The sequence below is a fragment of the Tachypleus tridentatus genome, chromosome 7 (genome assembly GCF_004210375.1).
Source record: "Tachypleus tridentatus isolate NWPU-2018 chromosome 7, ASM421037v1, whole genome shotgun sequence".
Classification (NCBI taxonomy): domain Eukaryota; kingdom Metazoa; phylum Arthropoda; class Merostomata; order Xiphosura; family Limulidae; genus Tachypleus; species Tachypleus tridentatus.
The window spans coordinates 96224368-96246215 of NC_134831.1; the positions used below are offsets into that span (position 1 = coordinate 96224368).

Below are 21848 nucleotides of genomic sequence, written 5' to 3' on the forward strand. Positions count from 1 at the left end.
TTCATCTGCACCGATGTGGTGGGCAAACTATATCAATGATTAACACTGACATAAAGGCGTTGAATACACGAAAATTTAGTGTACGATATTTGCCCTTACTAGAGTCATGTGAATTTATATTCCGCTTTCCCACAAGGATACACTTGCTATTTGTAGTCCACATGTGCTAATGTTGCTTCACTTCATAATTTACACTATATATTTTCACACAAATACTCTATTAATACTCTCTTTATAAACGATAAGTCTACGAAGAGGTGTCTATTGTCTAAACCTATAGTACATGTTAATAGATCAGAGGTTCTAAGGTTCATTTCCATTCTGTATGACACAGCGATCTAATGTGCGAAAAAGTTCATTTTTGGGCACGTTTTTCTTAAAATATTCGAATGTCCTGCTTAGACGTTTGTCCTGGAGTTGCTGGATGTATACACATTTCTGTGTAAAGTGTAAATTTGTTATCTCGAAACTCCGTATAATCGTCTCGGGACTCTGTACGCTGATCCCCGAACTCCGTATGTTCATCTAGGAACTTTATATGTTGATCTAGGGACACTGTATGTTGATGTAGAGACTCTGTATGTTGATGTTGGAACTCTTTCTGTTGATGTAGGGACTCTGTATGTTGATGTTGAAACTCTTTCTGTTGATGTAGGGACTCTCTATGTTGATGTTGGAACTCTATGTTGATGTTGGAACTCTTTATGTTGATGTAGGAACTCTGTATGTTGATGTTGGAACTCTTTCTGTTGATGTAGGGACTCTGTATGTTGATGTTGAAACTCTTTCTGTTGATGTAGGGACTCTCTATGTTGATGTTGGAACTCTTTATGTTGATGTTGGAACTCTTTATGTTGATGTAGGAACTCTTTATGTTGATGTTGGAACTCTTTCTGTTGATGTAGGGACTCTGTATGTTGATGTTGGAACTCTTTATGTTGATGTAGGGACTCTGTATGTTGATGTTGGAACTCTTTCTGTTGATGTAGGGACTCTGTATGTTGATGTTCAAACTCTTTATGTTGATGTAGGAACTCTTTATGGTGATGTAGGAACTCTTTCTGTTGATGTAGGAACTCTTTATGTTGATGTAGGAACTCTTTATGTTGATGTAGGGACTCTTTCTGTTGATGTAGGGACTCTTTCTGTTGATGTTGGAACTCTTTCTGTTGATGTAGGAACTCTTTATGTTGATGTAGGAACTCTTTATGTTGATGTAGAGACTCTGTATGTTGATGTTGGAACTCTTTCTGTTGATGTAGGGACTCTTTCTGTTGATGTTGTAACTCTTTCTGTTGATGTAGGAACTCTTTATGTTGATGTAGAGACTCTGTATGTTGATGTTGGAACTCTTTCTGTTGATGTAGGAACTCTTTATGTTGATGTAGAAACTCTTTATGTTGATGTAGGAACTCTGTATGTTGATGTAGGAACTCTTTATGTTGATGTTAGAACTCTGTATGTTGATGTTGGAACTCTTTCTGTTGATGTAGGGACTCTGTATGTTGATGTTGGAACTCTTTATGTTGATGTAGGGACTCTGTATGTTGATGTTGGAACTCTTTCTGTTGATGTAGGGACTCTTTATGTTGATGTAGGAACTCTTTCTGTTGATGTAGGGACTCTGTATGTTGATGTTGGAACTCTTTCTGTTGATGTAGAGACTCTGTATGTTGATGTTGGAACTCTTTCTGTTGATGTAGGGACTCTGTATGTTGATGTTGAAACTCTTTCTGTTGATGTAGGGACTCTCTATGTTGATGTTGGAACTCTATGTTGATGTTGGAACTCTTTATGTTGATGTAGGAACTCTGTATGTTGATGTTGGAACTCTTTCTGTTGATGTAGGGACTCTGTATGTTGATGTTGAAACTCTTTCTGTTGATGTAGGGACTCTCTATGTTGATGTTGGAACTCTTTATGTTGATGTTGGAACTCTTTATGTTGATGTAGGAACTCTTTATGTTGATGTTGGAACTCTTTCTGTTGATGTAGGGACTCTGTATGTTGATGTTGGAACTCTTTATGTTGATGTAGGGACTCTGTATGTTGATGTTGGAACTCTTTCTGTTGATGTAGGGACTCTGTATGTTGATGTTCAAACTCTTTATGTTGATGTAGGAACTCTTTATGGTGATGTAGGAACTCTTTCTGTTGATGTAGGAACTCTTTATGTTGATGTAGGAACTCTTTATGTTGATGTAGGGACTCTTTCTGTTGATGTAGGGACTCTTTCTGTTGATGTTGGAACTCTTTCTGTTGATGTAGGAACTCTTTATGTTGATGTAGGAACTCTTTATGTTGATGTAGAGACTCTGTATGTTGATGTTGGAACTCTTTCTGTTGATGTAGGGACTCTTTCTGTTGATGTTGTAACTCTTTCTGTTGATGTAGGAACTCTTTATGTTGATGTAGAGACTCTGTATGTTGATGTTGGAACTCTTTCTGTTGATGTAGGAACTCTTTATGTTGATGTAGAAACTCTTTATGTTGATGTAGGAACTCTGTATGTTGATGTAGGAACTCTTTATGTTGATGTTAGAACTCTGTATGTTGATGTTGGAACTCTTTCTGTTGATGTAGGGACTCTGTATGTTGATGTTGGAACTCTTTATGTTGATGTAGGGACTCTGTATGTTGATGTTGGAACTCTTTCTGTTGATGTAGGGACTCTTTATGTTGATGTAGGAACTCTTTCTGTTGATGTAGGGACTCTGTATGTTGATGTTGGAACTCTTTCTGTTGATGTAGGGACTCTGTATGTTGATGTTGGAACTCTTTCTGTTGATGTAGGAACTCTTTATGTTGATGTAGGAACTCTTTATGTTGATGTAGGAACTCTGTATGTTGATGTAGGAACTCTTTATGTTGATGTAGGGACTCTTTCTGTTGATGTAGGGACTCTGTATGTTGATGTTGGAACTCTTTCTGTTGATGTAGGGACTCTGTATGTTGATGTTGGAACTCTTTATGTTGATGTAAGGACTCTGTATGTTGATGTTGGAACTCTTTCTGTTGATGTAGGGACTCTTTATGTTGATGTAGGAACTCTTTATGTTGATGTAAAGACTCTGTATGTTGATGTAGGAACTCTTTCTGTTGATGTAGGAACTCTGTATGTTGATGTAGGAACTCTGTATGTTGATGTAGTTTGTATATTGTTAATATCTACATTGATTCTTGCTGGGATCATGTCCTGTAACTTGTCTGATGTACAGTTTGTATATTGTTAATATATGTTTTTGTGTTGCTCCTGTATTAACCCCAGACAGACCTCGAACGTTGTCTACTCTTCGCCAGATTTTACTAGAGATTTCGCTTACGTGTTTTTGTCAAGTTAATTTAGTATCATATGTTGAACGCTTTGTTTCCAACGATTCCCCCTCCCAGACAATTTACTCTGAGATACAAAATAGAAATATTTATCATACATATTTCTTTAAATTTACTTTAATGAGATAATCCGGGGAAGCAAGTTCTTCCTTGCGGATGTCTGTGGTAATTATGATTGATGAGGAACACAAATCGTTTTAAATTCACCAAACTCATACAGTTGTTATAACACTCCAAGTCACGAGACACCGACTTACTTTACACAGTACGTACATCCACTTGTTGAACACGTTGAGGGATAATATTCAAAATGACTGTCAACAACGTGAGATCGAACGCTGTCGTAAAACACTAACTGCATGAAAGAAAAAATAAAGAATGTTTGAAGGTAATACTTTGAGGTGAAAAAAACACAAACATATCATTTATTGAAATAATAAGCATGCGCGATAGGAGTTAGCATCTAGCGAGCATGCGTGACGGGAGTTAACCTTTGCTGCGCGTGCGTGATAGGAGTTAGCATATATTGAGCATGCGTAACAGGTGTTAATCTCTGACGGCACCACAAACTGCCTTACAAATACATACACTTGTTGTACCAGTTATTGATTGCTTTCTTAAGAATTAAAAATTATGTTAAAGAATAAAACCCATAAGGAAAATATCTCTAGTGAAGTAAGAAATTAAGGCCTCAGTTTTGAAGAAACTCACATTCTGAGTACATCTATATCCAAACATACAACGTGTTGATTTGAATGTGTTACTTTTTACCGCTGCTTCAAGCCTAACTGTCTTAATGATTTTATGATAACGGTAGATCAGTTACCTACATCACAATATCAGTCTTAATTTGAAAATCATTTGCTCGAGGCTCGAATGACAACTTATAATGTGATGGTCAATCCCACTATTCGTTGGTAAAAGAGTAGCCCAAGAGTTGGCGGTGAGTGGTGATGACTAGCTGCCTTCCCTTTAGACTTACAATGCTAAATCAGGGACGGCTAGCGCATATAGCCCTCGCGTAGCTTTGCGTGAAATTCAAAAAGAAAACAAATAATTTCAGAGTTAAACATTATTTGACTTTTGTTATGTACGAGCTAATATTTTCTTACTGTTAATCGGATCAAGTGGCCAGTCCTCTGTGATGTGTAACTGGCCACAATGAATCATAAATAGTCGTAGAAACTTCCAAAACAAGGTGTACTTTCGCATGGTCCCCGAAGATGTTTTATTTCAAGAGTAAACAAAAACCAAAATGAGGGGTAACAAATATTTTTACTTGTTGCTTTTAAAGTTCACATGTCATACTATATTATAAGTTACATGATTCTTCTCGTGATTCATGATATGCGCACGTTTTACTGACGTCAAGAGAGTACAAATTGCAATGTTAAACGTCCCTTATGTGACGTCATTTTAGTGTTTACTTACTGATTGACAACAACACACTACTTTACAGTGGTGTGAGTGGTGAAAACCATTAAAATAAAAGAGCGAGTATCCACTAAAAGTAATATTTGGCCATTAAATATAAACTAATGCTAATCGTTTTAAGGATATTTTAGGATCGTTCTGGAAGTAAAAAGGACATTTTAAATAAATCTTGCTTCGTGTCTTCCAGAACTTAATTCGCTTGCATTAAATATATAAACACTTTTCTCAATGTGCATTACCACTGCATTGAATATAAAACATTATAAATAAAGTTATTTGTTTATCAAAAGGTTTTGGCACTTGTTTAGGTACCAGAACTTTTCCTTAAGAACTGTAATTATCTCCCCCCCCTCTCATATAAACAGAAACACATACATGCATACAGAAATATGACGTTTCCATATCTTTACTGGAACATTTCTAAACGATGAATAAAGTAGAATTTATCGAAATTCAATTTGAAGATTTTTCTGTTTTTAAAATAAATGATATTCAAGGTGTTAGAATTAGAACGATGTTAAATGCTTTAGGGTTAGAATGATATGAAAGGTATTAAAATCAGGACAATATTAAAGGTGTTAAGATTAAAATGATACTACATGTCTTAGGGTTAGAACGATAATAAGAGTGTTAGTGTTAGAATGGGATTACATGTGTTAGGATTAAAACGATATTAACAGTGTTAGTGTTAGAGTGGGATTAAAGGTATTAGGGTTAGAACAATGTCAAATGTTTTAGGGTTAGAATGATATGACAGGTATTAGTATCAGAATAATATTAAAAGTGTTAAGGTTAGAATGATATTAAATGCCTTAGGGTTAGAACGATAATAAGAGTGTTAGTGTTAGAATGGGATTAAGCATGTTAGGATTAAAACGATATTAACAGTGTTAGGGTTAGAGTGGAATTAAAGGTATTAGGGTTAGAACAATGTCAAATGTTTTAGGGTTAGAATGATATGACAGGTATTAGTATCAGAATAATATTAAAAGTGTTAAGGTTAGAATGATATTAAATGCCTTAGGGTTAGAACGATAATAAGAGTGTTAGTGTTAGAATGGGATTACATATGTTAGGATTAAAACGATATTAACAGTGTTAGGGTTAGAGTGGAATTAAAGGTATTAGGGTTAGAACAATGTCAAATGTTTTAGGGTTAATATGATATGACAGGTATTGGTATCAGAATAATATTAAAAGTGTTAAGGTTAGAATGATATTAAATGCCTTAGGGTTAGAACGATAATAAGAGTGTTAGTGTTAGAATGAGATTAAATATGTTCGGATTAAAACGATATTAACAGTGTTAGGGTTAGAGTGGAATTAAAGGTATTAGGGTTAGAACAATGTTAAATGTTTTAGAGTTAGAATGATATGCAAGGTATTAGTATCAGAATAATATTAAAAGTGTTTAGGTTAGAATAATATTAAATGTCTTAGGGTTAGAACGATAATAAGAGTGTTAGTGTTAGAATGGGAGGTAAAGTATTAGGGTTAGATTGGGATTAAAAGTACTAGGAATAGAAAAAAAAAAACATTTTATCCAACGAGAAGATTACACATTTACAGCTTTAGGACTGGATGAATCACATTTAACCCCCACTGTTCTGTTGAACAGTCACTTCATATCATACCAACAGATATTTCAGTTGAACTGGTAACTATGTCGACATTCTTAGAACTCCAGCGACATTTTTATTATTTCTGTTCTTGCATTAAGGTTAACTGTAAAATATTTGTTTATTTATTTCCTAATTTTCAGAAATGCGTTTCACGTTAATGAAAATTATTCTCTCAAACCCAATTGGTAAAAGGAATCTTTTTGGCATTTATTAATTTCACTTGTTTTTGATTTTTGCTTGTTTGTTTGTTTTTTAAACAGGAGGTTGGGAGAAATTTCCCTTTAAAAGACAAAGTAAACAAAATAAAAAGAATCTATTTTAATGTTTTATTTTAAGAAAATTCCAGGAAGTGAAAGAGGTAAAAATCAGCACCTGTCTTGGCCGTTTTTATCTCCATCCATCTGACGAGGGTGGGACACAAACATTGAGTTCGCTACCTAACCAGAGTTCTGAACGTCCACCTAGTTACCGGCCATAACTAATATTCCTGTAATATTGTGGAAAACGTACCTGTCGAGGTTCTACTCCCACTGTTTTATTAAATGTGTACAATGTTAAACCTAAATGTATATTATCCACTCTTCCCAGTTGACTTCCTCTAAATTTCTGGCCGCTTACTTCAGGAGGACTCCTGTTATTGGCTCTAAGAGTAAATTCTAAAGGCTTCAAGTACTGCCACATAAATTCTCGTCCTGACATCTGTTGGAAAGACGAACAAGCACCAGGGCGTCCAGAACACTTGATTTCCCAAGCTTTACGAAGCGCGTGGGCATAAGTAAAGAGCGCGTGAATGCTTGGAATAGCTCGTGATGTTCTTAACAATACCTGTCCAGGAGACACTAAAAGACGGTGATTAGAACAAACTGGAAGATTTTTAAACTGTAACCCTTCTAGACCTCTAACACTGCAATTTTTGCTACTCATAATGTACTCTAGAAACCAGCGGTTTTCCTGCAGAGTTGTGGAACCCAAATCCTGTAGCTCGGCCCAATAATTCTCCAGCTGACGGACAGCTTGCGGATAGACAGCGACAGAGAAGATATTTCTTTCGTTCAATGCATTTGCTAAGCTGGTGAGAGAATCCATATCTGGAATCCAAGAAAAGATCCACTGAAACCTTGCCACCATTTGTAGGTTTTCAGCCATCGCCTGGATGAATCGTTGTATAATAAGTCCATATCCAATCACAATAACTGGAGTTTTATCTTCCAACTCAACGGCGAGGCTGTTCAGTAGCTTACCATACAGTTTTCTCCCGGACAGAATACCTTCATCTTCTTTCCATTGGATGCTTTTTACTTTAACAATACACAGGTTTCCAATCGCAGCCAGATGACCAAGTGTTTCAGTTAAGCGAATACTGTGCTTGTCGCTCGTATGTAAGACAGCAATTTTATTCCATTCCATGTCGAGGGCGACTTCTGCTATGGTCTAAAACAATTGACAAAGTCGGTCATTTTAAACAACAGCCGCAAAAAGAAAGTGATATCAAAACCAGCTCACGTGAAACTTTTAAACTTACTAAAATTTCGTTTAGAATAAAAAGCTCAAACAATGAGATGGTGAGACTAGTGTTTACATTAAAGTAAGATAAAACTACAAACTTTATATATGTACTGATATTATTCACACTTAAGATAAAACTACAAACCTTATATATGTACGGATATTATTCACACTTAATATAGAATAAAACTACAAACCTTATATATGTACGGATATTATTCATAATTAAGATAGGATAAAACTACAAACCTTATATATGTACGAATATTATTCACACTTAAGATAAAACTACAAACCTTATATATGTACGAATATTATTCACACTTAAGATAAAACTACAAACCTTATATATGTACGGATATTATTCACACTTAAGATAGGATAAAACTACAAACCTTGTATATGTACGGATATTATTCACACTTAAGATAAAACTTCAAACCTTATATATGTACGGATATTATTCACACTTAAGATAAAACTACAAACCTTATATATGTACGGATATTATTCACACTTAAGATAGGATAAAACTACAAACCTTATATATGTACGGATATTATTCACACTTAAGATAAAACTACAAACCTTGTATATGTACGGATATTATTCACACTTAAGATAGGATAAAACTACAAACCTTATATATGTGCAGATATTATTCACACTTAAGATAGGATAAAACTACAAACCTTATATATGACGGATATTATTCACACTTAAGATAGGATAAAACTACAAACCTTATATATGTACGGATATTATTCATACTTAAGATAGGATAAAACTACAAACCTTATATATGTACGGATATTCTTTAAACTTAAGATACCATAAAACCACAGACCTTATATGTACGGGCATTATTTACACTTAAAATAAGACAAAATCATAAATCTTATTGCACGTATCCCTTCAAACTTGGGTACTGTACAATTAACAATTATATGTGGCTCCTGGTGTATGACATTCAGTATGTGGTTAGTAGTTATGACACCTAGCATGTGGATACCAGTGTGTGACATCTAACATGTGGATACCAGTGTGTGACATCTAACATGTGGATACCAGTGTGTGACATCTAACATGTGGATACCAGTGTGTAACATCTAACATGTGAATACCAATGTATGACACCTAGCATGTGGATACCAATGTATGACACCTAGCATGTGGATACCAGTGTGTGACATCTAACATGTGGATACCAGTGTGTGACATCTAACATGTGACTACTAGCGTATGACATCTAACATGTGGCTACTAGTGTGTGACTACTTTAGTAAACTATCTACTAACAGAACCGAAAATAAGAAATATCAGAGAGACATATGGTAGCTCATAACGAGACTAGTAAAATATAAAACCTTTCGAATTAGATTTTTAATATGTTTTTGGCAATAAACATTCTAAGAGTGACATGATATATATTTTTTTTTATTCATAAACGAGTTCGTTAACTAAAAATTAGCTATTCATTTGGAAGTCAAATATACATTTATAATTCCTTGACATACAATATTTCTGAGAACAATTTGTTTGTTTTTCATAAAGAATTACGAACCATTGCAAGATGATCCGGAGAAATCGCTGAGCGGAAATCTAATGGAATTATGGGTATTGCGTAATCATGAAGAGAACCAATCACGTGAGGCAGACTTGTTAACCTCGTCGTATCGATTAAACCTACGAATAAAAGTGCGAAATAGTCCCTGTAATTTGTTGTTAATGGTAATCTATATTGAGGAACGGCTTGTGGATAATGAATTGTCATTAGATACTAAGATAAGATAGAAATATTATCACGTGAAATCAGTTTCTATAAAATAGAATTAATTATAGAATTAATATTTTATTTTCGAAATGCGAGAAATAATTATATTCGTTCCTTGTACTGTAAAACCAAATTATGAGGCTTTTGAATTCCTTCTGGATATGATGGCAGGCGTGGCATAATAGTTATTGTGACCGGACTGTGATTCGGAAGATTCACGGTTCGTGACACTCAAAAACGTATTCCTCACTTTAGAGCGAAAGGTATGTTAGGGGAAAAATAATGATCCAATCCCTGTGTACCCCTGGTGAGTGCCCCCCAGTGACTCAGCGGGATGTCTGTGGACTTACAACGCTAAAAACCGGGTTTCGATACCCGTGGTGGGCAGAGCACAGATAGCCCATTGTGTAACTTTGTACTAAAACAAAGAGAAACGAAAACATTGCGCATACTAGAAGTGTTTCACTTGATATTTTATTGTAAGTATTTTAACCTAAAGAATAACAGTTACACGATAACAGGGAATATGACAGAGTTTGTTTGACATGTCTTAACAAATATTCCTTTAATTTCACTCACGGGTTTTTAGAATTAATAATGTGGTTTTCTCACGTTGATACTATGGGGTCCCAACATAGCCAAGTGGTTAGGGAAGCTCGACTCGTAATGTGAGGTTTGAGGGCTCAAATCGCTGTTTTTCCAAATACGCTTGTCCTTTCAATTGTGGAGGCGTTATAACGTGTAGGTAAATCCCACTATTCGTTGGTAAAAGAGTAGCCCAAGAGTTGACGGTGGGTGGTGATGACTAGCTGCCTTCTCTCTAGTCTTACACTGCTCGTGTAGCTTTGAGCGAAATTTTAAAAAAAAAGAAACAAACAATATGGTTTAGAAGACTTGGTTCAGGGTTTGCCAGTACTTGTGAACAATTGTAAAATTAATTCCGATTTAAAAAATGAATACAAAAACAGTGTTAAAATAAATGTCTTATTAATTATTACCTAAAATTACTTACATATTGTGTAAATAATAATAATAATAATTTCAGTTCACCAGTTTCATTGTATTCACATCATAATAAGTGTTGTTTATTAAAACTGGTGATATATGTATACAGCCCAGACAATGTCTGTTGCATGCTAGCCTACCTGATGATCCTTGGTATCTACAAAAGGCCTTGTTGGTATAACAAACCTAGTGTGGCTACTACTTACTTTGTTTGTCCAACAAATTATCGGCCAGAACATTCGTACTTTCCTAAATTTATCGTAAAAATGCGAAAAATATATTTTTTTTTTGAGATTTATAACTCTTCCCTTCTGGTGCTTATAATGCACTCTAGAAACCAGACTTTTAACATAACAACCTTATATAGTACCACATTAAGGAGGGAAAACACACCGAGTAGTTTGTCACAAGTCCAGGTATTACGGGAGGGTCCGGTAAACCTGGACTACTTGACCTATACCAATACGACTCGAGTTCACGCGCATAAAACCCAATACGTCATAGAGGATTAGCGAATATTCCTGTGGGTCGCATGAATGTACATCTAGGTTTACACATTATTAATTTAAACTTTAAGACGTGGGTGCAGTGTTTATTTCAGGATTAAACAAGATGGAATATTTGGCCTACAGCTGTACCTGATATGATCATAGGACAGTTGACTTCCATCAAACTGAAGAGAAAGAGAATGCAGTCTGTTTGTTTCTCCAATGGCCGTCACACAGGTGCTGTAAACATGTGTTTCTTTTGTTTATCAATGGACTGGTCTGAGCTAATTGTGTCGTGGTTTCTGAAAACCGGTTTTTTTTTCTTAGAGCGTTGGATAATTGTGTTCTGGTCGTTGGTGAATTGGAGTCAGAAGACCAAATCCTTTCAGTTTATGTATTTGACCTCGTCCTAAGATTCAGAGATTAATTTACTCAAATTCTGCCTAAAATAATTTCAAGTGCCGCGACTATTGAGGATTCCCTCTTGTATATACTTAATTTGCAGTTATACAACAAAGCACCGCTGAATTTCAGAATCAATATTTTCATTGGCCATCTTTTGAGCCACGTCAAGAGCATAAAAAAACTTTGTTCTCACTGATAGGTAGAGATAGTTTCAATCGAGCCGCGGAGAACTCCTCCAAACGGCACTGCTCGCGTCCGTATTGGACGTACCTCAACCCTACAAAACGAAGACGCACTCAAGCCACAAACAAAATATTTGTGAATGATATGGAAGAACAGGTTTTACAAAGGCATGTGGACTCGTCAGCCATTTTCTCCATGGTTTGTTTGTGACGTAGAGGCGCACGTGCAATCCCCGAGTATATAAATTGATGCACCTTCTGAAATAACACTATTTGTTTCTCTATTTGGATTTTTATACGATCTAGCTTAGTAAGATCTGACGTTTAAAATATGTTTATCTGAAAACAAAAAATATTTATGTCCTGCTAAACGTAAGAGAACTAAATTGGAGGAGATACAAAATTATGTATTATTGCAAGCACTGAGAGTTGTGGAGGGATACCTCAGCCGTTAAAAACCCCTCCAGATCCAAGAGGAATAAGTATGTCAGATAGAACAACAGTGGTACAACGGTATGTCTGTGGATTTACAACACAAGACAACGGGTTTCGATACCCGTAGTGGACAGAGCATAAATAAATACTTTTGTGCTCAGTTACTCAAGAGAAGTGTCTACTCATCAAACTAACAACGATATCAAAGTAATGTTTGTTAATGAGTATAGATAGTTTAGGTTAGTTACTTTACTTCCAGCAGTGTTTGTTGAATTGTATTATAAACACGGTGTGAAGTGGGAGAAAAGAGGATAGGGATGGTTTGAGAATTATTAACTACATTTCTTCTTTTGTGTGTATATTCTTTATTCATTATTATAAAAGTAACGAAAATGTAAAAGCTAAAACTTATCAAGTCACATTACGTGTGATAATGAAAAAATAATAATAGAAATTCTCCATGATGTATTTTTAAACAGTTCCTGCTTTACGTACTTCGATATGGTAACGTGAACTGCACGATCGCCGAGTGTTTTCAAACTTGTGTGGCGAAATTATTAGATAAACACTGTTCAAATGGTAATAAAATAATAAATTTACGCATAAATATATGTGCAGTGGTACGGATTATCGTGTGGAAGCTCATGGTTAGTTTTTGGTCACGAACTCGGTCACACCGACCGAACCACTAGCGAGAGGACTCATTTATCTGTCCGTCTTCTACTTTGTTTCAATCTTGTCTTGTCTGTTATGCCTTTCTCTCATGATAAGTTTACAGTGTAATAAATGATAGCAGAATGGTTTGGGGCCCTCCTGAAAAGTTTGTTTGTTTGTTTGCTTTTGAATTTCGCACAAAGCTACTCGAGGGCTATCTTTGCTAGCCGTCCCTAATTTAGCAGTGTAAGACTAGAGGGAAGGAAGCTAGTCAACACCACCCTCCGCCAACTCTTGGGCTACTCTTTTACCAACGAATAGTGGGATTGACTGTCACATTATAACGCCCCCACGGCTGAAAGGGCGAGCATGTTTGGCGCGACCGGGATGCGAACCCGCGACCCTCAGATTACGAGTCGCACACCTTAACACGCTTGGCCATGCCAGGTCCCTCTGAAAAGAATTGAAATGGCACTCTGTCTCATTATGCTGCACTTCAAGTACTGTTTTATTATACTGAGTACATTAGGAGGTTTTGTAAACTTAGAGTGTTATCCTAAAATCGAATCTCAATAGAGGAAAAGCAGTAAGCCCGTCTCCATAGAGACTTTGTCCAGCCTTTGATCCACTCACAGAAGAAAGAGTAGAATGCGTTCAGAGATAATGTGAAGGAAAACTGGACCTTCCCATATGCAGTTCAATAAACTAGTCACTAGACGACTGGCTCCCACGAAATTATTTCATAAGACCTTTTTTAATTTTCAATCAAATAGCGGGATTGTCTTTCATTCTTAATACTTATACAACAATACATCGCATCGTGATCCATCTTATACACAGCCCACCACACTAGCCATCATGCTACGTCCGACATAACAAAACATATTCTAAACCAAGTTTAATGTTCCTAATAAATAGTTCATCTCCTTATAATTAACTGTAATTACTTAATATTAGTGTTATGAAATCCTACCAAGAATCCGGTCTGAAGCATTTGACTTGGCTAAACAAGATTCTGAGTCAGACAATATTTCTGGAAACCATTCAGTCAGCTGCGACACTGCTGCTCCCTGGTTGCCACAAGTGTCGTAAATCTTCAAACCTATATGAAAATCCATAAAATGGCAAATGATGTTAATTTTATAAATTTATGATTTTTTTTTACGAAATGACATAGAATATTTATATTATATATTAATTTTTATTTTTATTACACATTTCTCAGCCACCTGGTGGCTCAGTGATAATACCGAGTGCTTATAACTCTAATATTTGGTGTTCAATCGGTACCATGAACACATTCCCAACATAAAAACTGGTAACCGACGATTTTTCGATCGCACAAAAAATTTGATATTCGAAACCTGGAACTAACAATTAATCTCATGTCATTCTCTTCAAATTTGTATCAGTTTGGGTTTCGTAAGTTACAATTGGATCAAACTGAGTTCCTTATGTCATAAATTTGACCAGACTAGTTTTTTTTATCTCACAAATTAGACCAGACTGATACAACTGGATCAACCCGGGTTCCTTATGTCACAAACCTGAAAAGATTGGGTGAGAATTTGGATCCGATTGGGTTTTATGTTACATTTAGGATCAGAATGGATTTCTTATGTCATAATTAAATCAGACTGTGTTCCTTATGTCACAAAATTGACCAGACTGGGATCTTTATGTTAGATTTTGGATCAGAATGGGTTATTTATGTCACAAACCTGAACAGACTGGGTTACTTATGTCAGAATTTAGATCAGACTGGGATCCTTATGTTAGATTTACAATCAGAGTTCCTTCTATCAATAATGCTTCAAAGATGTTTACGGTTTTATTTTTAGTATTCCTTATCCCAAATTTATTACGTTTTCTACATTTGCCATTGCAGTCCTTCAGTATATAGAACGTGTTACTAGATAGCGCTCCTTAGCAAAAAACGGTGCGAAAGATAATTTGTAATCATGTATAATTAAATTATTTTGACATTAACTACTGTTAAACTACTACTGTCTTCAAATGATGCGCATTTTACTGAAGTTAAACCATCATAACATCGTGCGGACAACGAGCTAGTCGGTATGTTTGACCAAAGGGGAAGTCTTTGTCCATATAATTTATAAATGTCGTTGGCAAAACTTATATAAAACATGATGATTTATCAAACAGTATCTGTGGAGAAGAGAATAATTATAAATTATATCTAATGGACATAATAGCTGTTGGCTCAATGACAAGCAACAAATAAAACATTCCCTGTCAAATTTTAACCCATCTTTTCTGGCTCTTAATAATACCGCTAGATGGAGTTTTAGCGCAGTCTCTCCTCCTCTGAATCATGGAGCCCTGTTTGTAAGTGTGGTGCTGTTGTCCTGATTTTTAATTTCTGGCTACCGAAGAAAGGTAACCAACTAGTGAGCAGTAATAATTTTACGGGTTTTTTACTTTAGTTAATTATTTTTATTATTACACTAAATTAGTATTATTTTAACCTTCGTACCAACACAATAAATATTTCTCTTCACATCCACATGCTCACTAAAGCCTGATTTTATAGTTAACAGTTAATTAATTGTTAGCAGTTAATTAATACTCGACGAAGACAATGCTTTCGGACACAATTTGCTAATAACAAACACGAGAATGAAAGTTTCACTTTAACAGAATTAGCTTCAAAACTAAAATTAACAGAATTAGGTGGAAAACTTAGTAGTTAATGAGGCACTCGTCTTGAAAACGTGAATTATGAACTAACAATTGATTTAGTATATTTTACCCTTTTAGATAACTTTTTGACTGTATTTTCTTTGCTATAAAACCAATTTCCACAACATACTCTCTCTATAACCATACAATTTATACACCACATAGTCTTAACTATCAAATCACTTTTGACTATATAATCTCTTCTTTCGAATCAGTTTTGACTATATAACCTCTTCTTTCGAATCAGTTTTGACTATATAACCTCTTCTTTCGAATCAGTTTTGACTATATAACCTCTTCTTTCGAATCAGTTTTGACTATATAACCTCTTCTTTCGAATCAGTTTTTACTATATAACCTCTTCTTTCGAATCAGTTTTGACTATATAATATCTTCTTTCGAATCACTTTTGACTATATAACCTCTTCTTTCGAATCAGTTTTGACTATATAACCTCTTCTTTCGAATTAGTTTTGATTATATACCTTCTTCTTTCGAATCAGTTTTGACTATATAACCTCTTCTTTCGAATCAGTTTTTACTATATAACCTCTTATTTCGAATCCGTTTTTACTATACGATTTCTTTCGAATCAGTTTTTTGACTATTTGAGCTCTTCTTTCGAATCAGTTTTTGACTATACGAATTTTCTTTTTGAATCAGTTTTTGACTATATGAAATTTTTCGAATCAGTTTTTGACTATATGAATTTTTTTCGGATCGGTTTTTGACTATATAAATTTTTTTTCGGATCGGTTTTTGACTATATGAACTCTTCTTTCGGATCGATTTTTGACTATATGAATTTTTTTGGAATCAGTTTTCGACTATATGAATTTTTTTCGGATCGGTTTTTGAGTATATGAACTCTTCTTTCGGATCGATTTTTGACTATATGAATTTTTTTCGGATCGGTTTTTGAGTATGAACTCTTCTTTCGGATCGATTTTTGACTATATGAATTTTTTTCGAATCACTTTTTGACACTGACATTTTTCTCTGATCAGTTTTTGACTATATGAACTCTTCTCTTCAATCGGTTTTTGAATATATGATTTTTTTTTTAGAATCAGTTTTGACTATGTAACCCCTTCTTTCGAACTGTTTTTTTGACTGTATATACACTTCCACTATTTAACGGTTGTTTCATATTCTCTACTAATGTGTCGTTTTGTTTATCTTAAATTGGAAACTGTTTTCAACAAACTATAGTTTCTTTTTTAATACCTCAACATATTTTGAAATATATAAAATACTGACCTATTTTAATACCGGGTATAAATGTATCCGTAATATTCTGCCCGTTAATAACCCTTTCTTGTTGGTTAAGCAGTGAAACAGCCCATCGCAACACTTCGTAAGTTTCGACTCCCTCTAGTGTCGTATTACCGCAGCCATAAATTCCTTTTCCTGGTTGATGGACGTTCAAGAGAACCCCAATGGTGACGTCTGCATCTGGCACCACCTCCGTGTGTCGATTCGAAATAAGACATTCGTCATTTCTCAAATTTTGTCCAATCACAAACGACCGTTGAGCGAACAACAGAGATAAAAGCGCACAAAAAGCACTTTGAATAAATGTCATTCTTTATACCTGCAAAATGAGAAAAGTCCCACTTGAAATGTTTTACCTAACAATGTTTACCTATATTTTTAAGTATCAATGATACGTTTTTTATCACTGTTTCTACTTTAATATTGACGTTTCATATGAAACCAGTGAGAAAACTTTATGGTGTAATTTAACAAAACAAAAACCGCATGATAACAATGGAATAGAAAACTACACGACAAGTATGGAAGATATAGCAACAATAAAATCACTATTGTTAAACCGAGCGAGTTTCTTTTATACGTAATACGTTTCCCAGTACTAATCACCAAAATCTCAGTTTTTACTTTACAACTGATGGAGTTTCTATGGAGAAAGGCTTAGGTTGTCACTCATTGAATGTTTCCCTGTTATGAAATACAATAATACAAAATTCGTTCCTTACGTTAAGTGAATTATTCATTTCCAATCATTCGGAACATGAGTGACACAAAACAAGAGGATATGTTTTAAGACATTAAACTTCAACAATAAACCGGAACAATATTCAACATTCAGCCAATACTTTAACACCAGTTGCTGTTAGTTCGCAAGTCATAACACAGACTTACCTGTTCCTTTTCTCTTCGTTAACTTTTCATACTTGTAACATGAACTGGCTACTTACTAGTTTCGCTGTGTCGTCTATTTTAGATGATAGTTTAACACCTTCATCTGTTTTCTATTGTGCTAGGTGCTAGTTTAACACCTTCAATTGTTATCTGGTTTGTTAGGTACTAGTGTAACAACTTGACTGTTTTCTATTTTGTTAATTGCTAGCTTAACACCTCAACTGGTTTCTAGTTTACTATGTGCTAGTTTAACCCCTTCAACTGTTCCTAGGTGCTAGTTCGTTATCATGAGATATCACCTGGTTTCTTCAATGGTTGTGTTTTTTGTATTAATGAATGTTCCGTTTTAACTCTTGCTTGGCTTGTTAAGCATCTCATATTTTACCCCAGTTTTCTAGTAACTTTTTTCTACTACGACACGTTACATCGAGTGGGTGTTTTCTTATAGCAAAGCCACATCGGACTATCTCCTGAACCCACCGAGGGGAATCGAACCCCTGATTTTAACGTTGTAAATCCGGAGATATACCGCTGTACTAGCGGGGGCTGCGTTACTTCGAACTAGTAGTTTTCTTAGCGATTATGTACAAATAGATGAAATGAAAGGGCAGGTTTAATACTCTGTAGAACAAATTCTGAGTCACGTGATCTCAACATTTTTCACAGATCCAGCTAAGGTTATTGTTTTAACTGCTGTAACCTAGAGGGCGCGGTGAAAGAAAGAACAGAAAGATAGGTCACGTGAGTGCAATCAGTGAACCAGCGGGGCTAGAATATCGTAGATTGTTTTATTTTGACCTATTTTGTAACAGGTTTCTTGTCATACTTAACTTAAATAATACCAAAATAAAAATAGATAACTGGAGAGATTGCTTGCCTGGCGACAACGAAGACAAGATTACAGTATACACTAATTAATATGAAGACTGTGTGTATAATATATGCATATAGATAAATAAATAAAATTCACGTTGTCAATCGAAATAAGCTACTTTTCCCACAATATACAGAGCGAGTTTATTACCACAACCCAAGGACGAGAGACTCAACATCTCCAGATGTAATATAAATCAGTTTCTTGCATCTTGAATGCATTTTGTTTACATCTTCAAGGCTTTCAACCTGTTTATATTATTTAGCGAATAAGTAAGACAGTGTTTTGTAATTGAATATACAGACATATCATTACCTGTTTTAAAACGTATCCCTAACAGTGTTCTAGTTCTGGAACAGGTTAGTTAACCAACAATCCCAACCCAGGTTCTGCAGGTTAATTCACTTCAAAACTTTATGATTTATCCCACTCTGTCCTTGATGAACAAAGGTCCACCTTGTCAAATGCTCGGGTTATAGGAGTTTGTATTTTTGTGTTCGTTTCAGAAAGTTGGTACACTTGGATGACTAATTCACCAGTTCTGGATATTGACTATTTTGGAGATAATGCTCCAGTTTTGAACATTGTCTTCTTTAGACAGTTAATGCCCCAGTTCTCGATGTTGACTTGTTTGGAGATGTAATTTTCCAGTTCTGGGTGTTGACTTGTTTAGAGATGTAATGTTCCAGTTATTGGGGTTAAATTGTTTAGAGGTGCAATGTTCCAGTTATTGGGGTTGAATTGTTTAGAGATGTAATGTTCCAGCTATTGGGGTTGAATTGTTTAGAGATGCAATGTCCCAGTTATTGGGGTTGAATTGTTTAGAGATGCAATGTTCCAGTTATTGGGGTTGAATTGTTTAGAGATGCAATGTTCCAGTTATGGGGACTGAATTGTTTAGAGATGCAATGTTCCAGTTATTGGGGTTGAATTGTTTAGAGATGTAATGTTCCAGTTATGGGGAATGAATTGTTTAAAGATGCAATGTTCCATTTATTGGGGTTGAATTGTTTAGAGATGCAATGTTCCAGTTATGGGGACTGAATTGTATAGAGACGCAATGTTCCAGTTATTGGGGTTGAATTGTTTAGAGATGCAATGTTCCAGTTCTAGGGGTTGACTTGTTTAGAGATGTAATGTTCCAGTTATGGGGAATGAATTGTTTAAAGATGCAATGTTCCAGTTCTAGGGGTTGACTTGTTTAGAGATGTAATATTCCAGTTATGGGGAATGAATTGTTTAAAGATGTTATGTTCCAGTTATTGGGGTTGAATTGTTTAGAGATGCAATGTTCCAGTTATTGGGGTTGAATTGTTTAGAGATGTAATGTTCCAGTTATGGGGAATGAATTGTTTAAAGATGCAATGTTCCAGTTATTGGGGTTGAATTGTTTAGAGATGTAATGTTCCAGTTATGGGGAATGAATTGTTTAGAGATGCAATGTTTGAAGATGCAATGTTCCAGTTATTGGGGTTGAATTGTTTAGAGATGCAATGTTCCAGTTATGGGGACTGAATTGTTTAGAGATGCAATGTTCCAGTTATTGGGGTTGAATTGTTTAGAGATGCAATGTTCCAGTTATTGGGGTTGAATTGTTTAGAGATATAATGTTCCAGTTATGGGGAATGAATTGTTTAAAGATGCAATGTTCCAGTTCTAGGGGTTGACTTGTTTAGAGATGTAATGTTCCAGTTATGGGGAATGAATTGTTTAAAGATGCAATGTTCCAGTTCTAGGGGTTGACTTGTTTAGAGATGTAATATTCCAGTTATGGGGAATGAATTGTTTAAAGATGTTATGTTCCAGTTATTGGGGTTGACTTGTTTATAGATGTAATGTTCCAGTTCTAGGAGTTAAATTGTTTATAGATGTAAAGCCCGGTTCTGAGGGTTGAGTTACTTAAAGATGTTATGCTCCAGTTCTGGGAGTTGACTTGTTTAGAGATGTAATGTTCCAGTTATAGGAGTTAAATTGTTTAGAGATGCAATGTTCCAGTTATTGGGACTGAATTGTTTAGAGATGCAATGTTCCAGTTATGGGGACTGAATTGTTTAGAGATGCAATGTTCCAGTTATTGGGGTTGAATTGTTTAGAGATGCAATGTTCCAGTTATGGGGACTGAATTGTTTAGAGATGCAATGTTCCAGTTATTGGGGTTGAATTGTTTAGAGATGCAATGTTCCAGTTATTGGGGTTGAATTGTTTAGAGATGTAATGTTCCAGTTATGGGGAATGAATTGTTTCAAGATGCAATGTTCCAGTTCTAGGGGTTGACTTGTTTAGAGATGTAATATTCCAGTTATGGGGAATGAATTGTTTAAAGATGTTGTGTTCCAGTTATTGGGGTTGACTTGTTTATAGATGTAATGTTCCAGTTCTAGGAGTTGAAGTGTTTAGAGATGTAATATTTTATTCTGGGGGTTGAAGTGTTTAGAGACGCAATGTTCCAGTTATTGGGGTTGAAGTGTTTAGAGATGTAATGTTCCAGTTCTAGGGGTTGCCTTGTTTAGAGATGTAATGTTCCATTCCTAGGGGTTGAAGTGTTTCGAGATGTAATATTTTATTCTGGGGGTTGAAGTGTTTAGAGATGCAATGTTCCAGTTATTGGGGTTGAAGTGTTTAGAGATGTAATATTTCATTCTGGGGGTTGAAGTGTTTAGAGATGCAATGTTCCAGTTATTGGGGTTGAAGTGTTTAGAGATGTAATATTTCATTCTGGGGGTTGAAGTGTTTAGGGATGCAATGTTCCAGTTATTGGGGTTGAAGTGTTTAGAGATGTAATGTTCCAGTTCTGGGGGTTGACTTGTTCAGAGATGTACTTTATTTTAAGTGGTTCGTGTAACTGGTGATACAAATATAGTTTCTATACTTCACATCCTAGATAACCAATTAAATTCTAATTTTAAACTAAAGGCTTTGTCAGCACTGGATATGACAGGCATAGTGTGGTTAAGGTATCATATTCTTGTTTGCTTTCACTCATACATGTAGAATATTAAATCTCTCAGTGTTGGATGTCAGCGAATATTATCTCTCGATGTCATAGTTGACATTCATGATATATTATTCTGTCACTTCCCACCACCACAACAACAAAAAACCTCAAAACAATGGATACTAATTCATCTCAATACCAGTAACATGAAAACAAGAACTAAATAACTTCGTGATTTTGGAGGCCGTTGTCAAGGTCTAAACCAATATTGTGTGAATTAGGTCGTTCTTATCTAGTTTACATCTAATATACGACGGCATTTTATTAGCATGATA

The 21848-nt window shown here is 35.2% G+C and overlaps 1 protein-coding gene across 1 annotated transcript in view; it reads right to left on the reverse strand.

Moving 5' to 3' along the window:
* LOC143256249 (uncharacterized) overlaps positions 1-21848 on the reverse strand; it is a 31358-nt gene that overhangs the window by 3944 nt on the left and 5566 nt on the right. Inside the window, exons 2-6 of the mRNA XM_076513197.1 lie at positions 16802-17135; positions 13812-13940; positions 9460-9581; positions 6900-7820; positions 3591-3688 (exon numbers count right to left, since the gene is read on the reverse strand). Of these exons, the coding sequence (XP_076369312.1) occupies positions 3591-3688; positions 6900-7820; positions 9460-9581; positions 13812-13940; positions 16802-17126 (1595 nt within the window). The 5' untranslated portion in view covers positions 17127-17135. The remainder of the gene's footprint in view (positions 1-3590; positions 3689-6899; positions 7821-9459; positions 9582-13811; positions 13941-16801; positions 17136-21848) is intronic.